The sequence below is a fragment of the Euprymna scolopes genome, chromosome 22 (genome assembly GCF_053919585.1).
Source record: "Euprymna scolopes isolate OS-2025 chromosome 22, ASM5391958v1, whole genome shotgun sequence".
Lineage (NCBI taxonomy): Eukaryota > Metazoa > Mollusca > Cephalopoda > Sepiida > Sepiolidae > Euprymna > Euprymna scolopes.
In genome coordinates this window covers 49,129,043-49,134,042 of record NC_136503.1, presented here as the reverse complement: position 1 = coordinate 49,134,042, position 5,000 = coordinate 49,129,043, and the positions used below count along the sequence as shown (strand labels likewise).

Below are 5,000 nucleotides of genomic sequence, written 5' to 3'. Positions count from 1 at the left end.
GAGATATGGTACTATCTGTTCAGCTGTAATGATGTAATTCTCTCACGCATTAACTCCTTTTTTGGTCCGCCCCTCCTCAACAAAGGGATTGAACCTATTAATTCACTCTTGTACATCAATTTGTTTATTCGCACTTTACTGAATAACCATTCCTTGTATTTTTTAAATTCTGCAAACATTAGTCAATGTGAAAGTAAATTTCTACCAAAATATTTTCAGGGATAACTCTGGTTGCCCTCCCTAGGGAGCATTATAGGGGTAAAATTTCCCCCAAAATCGTTTTTCCATACTTTCTCAACCATGCCTTGATTTTTTTCTTTCAAATTTTGCACAAACATTAGTCATGGTGAAAGTAAATTTTTGCCAGTATGGATTTTCTGGGATAACCCTGGTTGCCCCTCTAGAGAGCATTATAGGTATAAAATTGCCCCCAAATTGTTCACTCGTCGAGGGGGACTCCACACGCTCGGCTTGTTTATTTTTATTTATTTCTTGGACAAATAGGATTTAGGTGGCTTTAGTTGTTTGATTAAAGAAAGTTTCCCAGTACTACATTTTTTTTTGTTTTTTTTTTCCTGAAAAAATGAAAAATTGATCTTTCAGCTTTGTTTGAGTATGAATAAATCAATCTTTTTTTTTTTTTTTTTTTTTCATTCAAATATGTATTTTCTAATGTAATTTGTCAAGGATTTTTTTTTTTTAATTACATATTTATGTGAAATTCTGAAATCTCAACTATATCAACCATATTTGTTTTATTTTAGGGTATATGGAGCAAATTCACAAACCTCATGACTACTTGGTTCTAGCCTACTGTCCCGAATATCATTCTGTAGTTCAATCTCGTGAGTATTCTTTTTACTGTATTTTCTTTCCTATTATGCTAGCCTGAGTGCCCAGCGTTGCCAGGGTTTTTAGAGGTGTGCTGAGTAAAAAAGTGGTAGTAGGCAGGCAGACTTGAACCCATACCGCGAAGGAGAAAAAGAATGTGAAAAAGTGACGTCTTTGCTGTTGCGCCCATCGCCAAACTGGAAGTGGCGAAGGTTTAAATTAAGGCTAGTCAATCGAAAAGAGAGGATGACTTTCGAAAATATCGGCGAGAAAAGCTACCCCTTACTGTAGAAAAGTGCCCAGGTGCCGGAATTAATGTTTTTAGCCAATTTTTCGATATTTGTCGTCCGAAGGGTCGAGCTTCAAAACGATAACTGATCTTGTGAAAATCTGTCGCCTCTGTCGAAAATTTCAGGCAGGCATACATACATACGTATATACATTTAAACAGACAGGTGAGATTTTTATTATAGATGAACTCTTATTGGTGATGTATTGCTGGCGTTCATTTCTGCATTATTTGTTCGAAATTAGTTTTTAAAAACCTTGAAAAATAAATTTTAAAAAACGTCTACAATGCGTAAGAGATTGTAGAGTCTACTTCAGTATGAATTTGGCATATTCTTTGAATGATTTTATGAAGTTGACAAAATTCTAAGTATTTTTAGATGCATCCTCCACAGAACCATGCTTGACACCGGGGTCATCGTCTGATAAGACTTGCCATGGGCACTTTGCATACATGCAAAGAAGTCTGTAATAAAATGTGGTGTTTGTGGATCCCCACCATGTTCTATGAAACCCATTTGATAATGTCTTGCTAATTTGGAAGTATTAAAAAAATAAAACGTATATATACATACTTTTTTGTCTTGGTATGGCATTCACTCTCTGCAGCTTGAGCTTGTTTTCCTTTTTCACCCATGTTCCTGATCAACCTTTAGTATAAACTGTCACGGTTAAGTCAAAATACATGCCTTCTTTCAAGTAATAATCCCTAAACATTATTGCATGGGTGACGCATCAGTACTTGATGCCATTAACAGTACTTCACAAAATCATTCGGAAAAAAAAAAGTATTTCAAATTTATACTAAAGCAAACTCTCCAATATCGTTGGGACAATTCATTGGAAGTTGTCACTTTAGTAGTAGTATTACTATTTGTATCTATTTATTTATTTTTTTTTTTTTTCATAAAATAAATAAATCCCATAACAGCCCTGATTTTTATAATCGGGATAAAAATATATTAACTTCCTTTTAATAAAATGGCAGCACAGATTAACAATTTCCCTCGCCCCCATAATGTTAATATAGTTTTTTGTTTTTTAATAGAAACATTTAGAAATACATTAACATGGGAGGGGACATTGTTAACTTTACCATTACTTATTTTGCATACCAATTGTCGACTATTTTCAATTGTTTATGAAAAAATTCACATGTTATTTAGGACGAATTAATGCAAAAAAATTTTTTTTAAGAAATATGAATCTTTAGTTGTTTCACAAGTTTCAATCGATTATAAGGAAAACATTTTAGAAAAAACATTTCGAAAGATCTTTATAATATACGTATATATACTTTTTTGTTCCCCCCTCTCCCTAACAAAGGAGGAATTGTACCAAGTAATTTACTCTTGTCCGTTTGTTTACACTTTTCTACAACACGCCTTTTTTTTTTTAAATTTTGCACGAACGTTAGTAATAGTAATTTTTTCCATACTTGTTGCTTTAAAAAGCAAGAAATCTCTAATCAAGTATTTAAGAATTTTAAAAGAATTGAGAAATTTTGGAATCGTTTGAAATTATAGATATATATCCCCCCTCCCTTTTTTTTACCACCTCAAATTATAAGCAAATAATGCTTAAATCAACGGAAATACTCCAATCCTCCTGGCATTCTGTACACCTCTCTCTCTCTCTCTCTCTCTCTCTCTCTCTCTCTCTCTCTCTCTCTCTCTCTCTCTCTCTCTCTCTCTCTCTCTCTCTCTCTCTCAACTGAGCTTGCTTCTATTTATAAATGTGAGCATTTAGCTGCTCAACTCTTCATCCAGATCACCCCTATAAATCTTGTCCTCATCACAGTAGCCCCTTTATTCTTCAGTGGCAATATATCTTGTTTGAGATTGAATAAAAAAATTTCAAAATACAGGAATTTCAGTTAATACTGTAGAGTTCTTTATCGTTATGTCCTTTTCTTTGTAACAATCACAATTGAATGAACTACAGATACCTTTTTGCGTATATTTTATGTATAGAAATATGTTATCATTAGTCATAGTGTTGTTTGTTATTTCTCGTCTCCTGTAGCCTACGTGATGGCAGATGTCACTGTTCTGGTTGATATGATGAAAGAAGAAGAAAAACAAGTCAAGGCTCAGTTGGAGAAATTTGGTGAAATGCTCAAAAATGCTGGTGTAAGTATTGGACAATCCTTTTTTTTTTCTTTTCTTTTTTCCACCCTGATCGTTTTGAAGGCTACATAATGAAGTGGCCACATGTGAACCAAAGTCTGGGTCGTCATCTTGTTGTTGTCTTTGTATTAATTAGGCTCAAAGTCATCCCTATAATATACCAGGTGATCATGCAAACGAAGTCTTTTACTGGAAGCAGTGTTCAAGTTTTAAGATAATTGATATCTTAATTATAAAACTCTATGGGCCGTCCTGCCGTCCTTGCTTGCTTGAATCTTATACATCACATTACAATCTAGATAAGACGCCTGCACAATTTGACCGTAAAAGAATCGTAGGATTCAATGTCATAACTAATACAAAACTGTTTAAATACAGTACTTATCTGATAGTTAAATGTTTTCGTTTATTCTAGCTGATGGCACCCAAGTAATATTCCATAAAATATAAAATGCACAAAACAAAAGAAAAACAATTTCACATCTTCTGTGTTTTTTATCTGCTACTAGCGTTACCCGGTCATTAAATATGCATAAATATATTTTAATTCGTGCAGATTTCTTTAGAGTCGAGTCTCTATTGATTATCCAATATATATAGTATTGATTATCCAATTTATATATAGTATTGATTATCCAATATATATAGTATTGATTATCCAATATATATAGTATTGATTATCCAATATATATAGTATTGATTATCCAATATATATAGTATTGATTATCCAATATATATATATATATATATATATAGTATTGATTATCCAATATATATATATATATATATAGTATTGATTATCCAATATATATATATATATATATAGTATTGATTATCCAATATATATATATATATATATATATATAGTATTGATTATCCAATATATATATATATATATATATATAGTATTGATTATTCAATATATATATATATATATATATATATAGTATTGATTATTCAATATATATATATATAGTATTGATTATTCAATATATATATATATATATATATATAGTATTGATTATTCAATATATATATATATATATATAGTATTGATTATTCAATATATATATATATATATATATATATAGTATTGATTATTCAATATATATATATATATAGTATTGATTATTCAATATATATATATATATATATATATATATATATAGTATTGATTATTCTATATATATATATATATATATATAGTATTGATTATTCTATATATATATATATATATATATATAGTATTGATTATTCAATATATATATATATATATATATATATATATATATAGTATTGATTATTCAATATATATATATATATATATATATATATATATATATATATATAGTATTGATTATTCAATATATATATATATATATATATATATATAGTATTGATTATTCAATATATATATATATATATATATATATATATATAGTATTGATTATTCAATATATATATATATATATATATATAGTATTGATTATTCAATATATATATATATATATATATATATAGTATTGATTATTCAATATATATATATATATAGTATTGATTATTCAATATATATATATATATATAGTATTGATTATTCAATATATATATATATATATATATAGTATTGATTATTCAATATATATATATATATATATATAGTATTGATTATTCAATATATATATATATATATATATAGTATTGATTATTCAATATATATATATATATATATAGTATTGATTATTCAATATATAT

The 5,000-nt window shown here is 27.8% G+C and overlaps 1 protein-coding gene across 1 annotated transcript in view; it reads left to right on the top strand.

The window, feature by feature from the left end:
* The window catches only part of LOC145243438 (putative universal stress protein SERP1273), a 36,078-nt gene that overhangs the window by 27,913 nt on the left and 3,165 nt on the right, over window positions 1-5,000 (top strand). Inside the window, exons 2-3 of the mRNA XM_080106326.1 lie at window positions 765-845; window positions 3,145-3,251. Coding sequence (XP_079962452.1) covers window positions 765-845; window positions 3,145-3,251 — 188 coding nt within the window. The remainder of the gene's footprint in view (window positions 1-764; window positions 846-3,144; window positions 3,252-5,000) is intronic.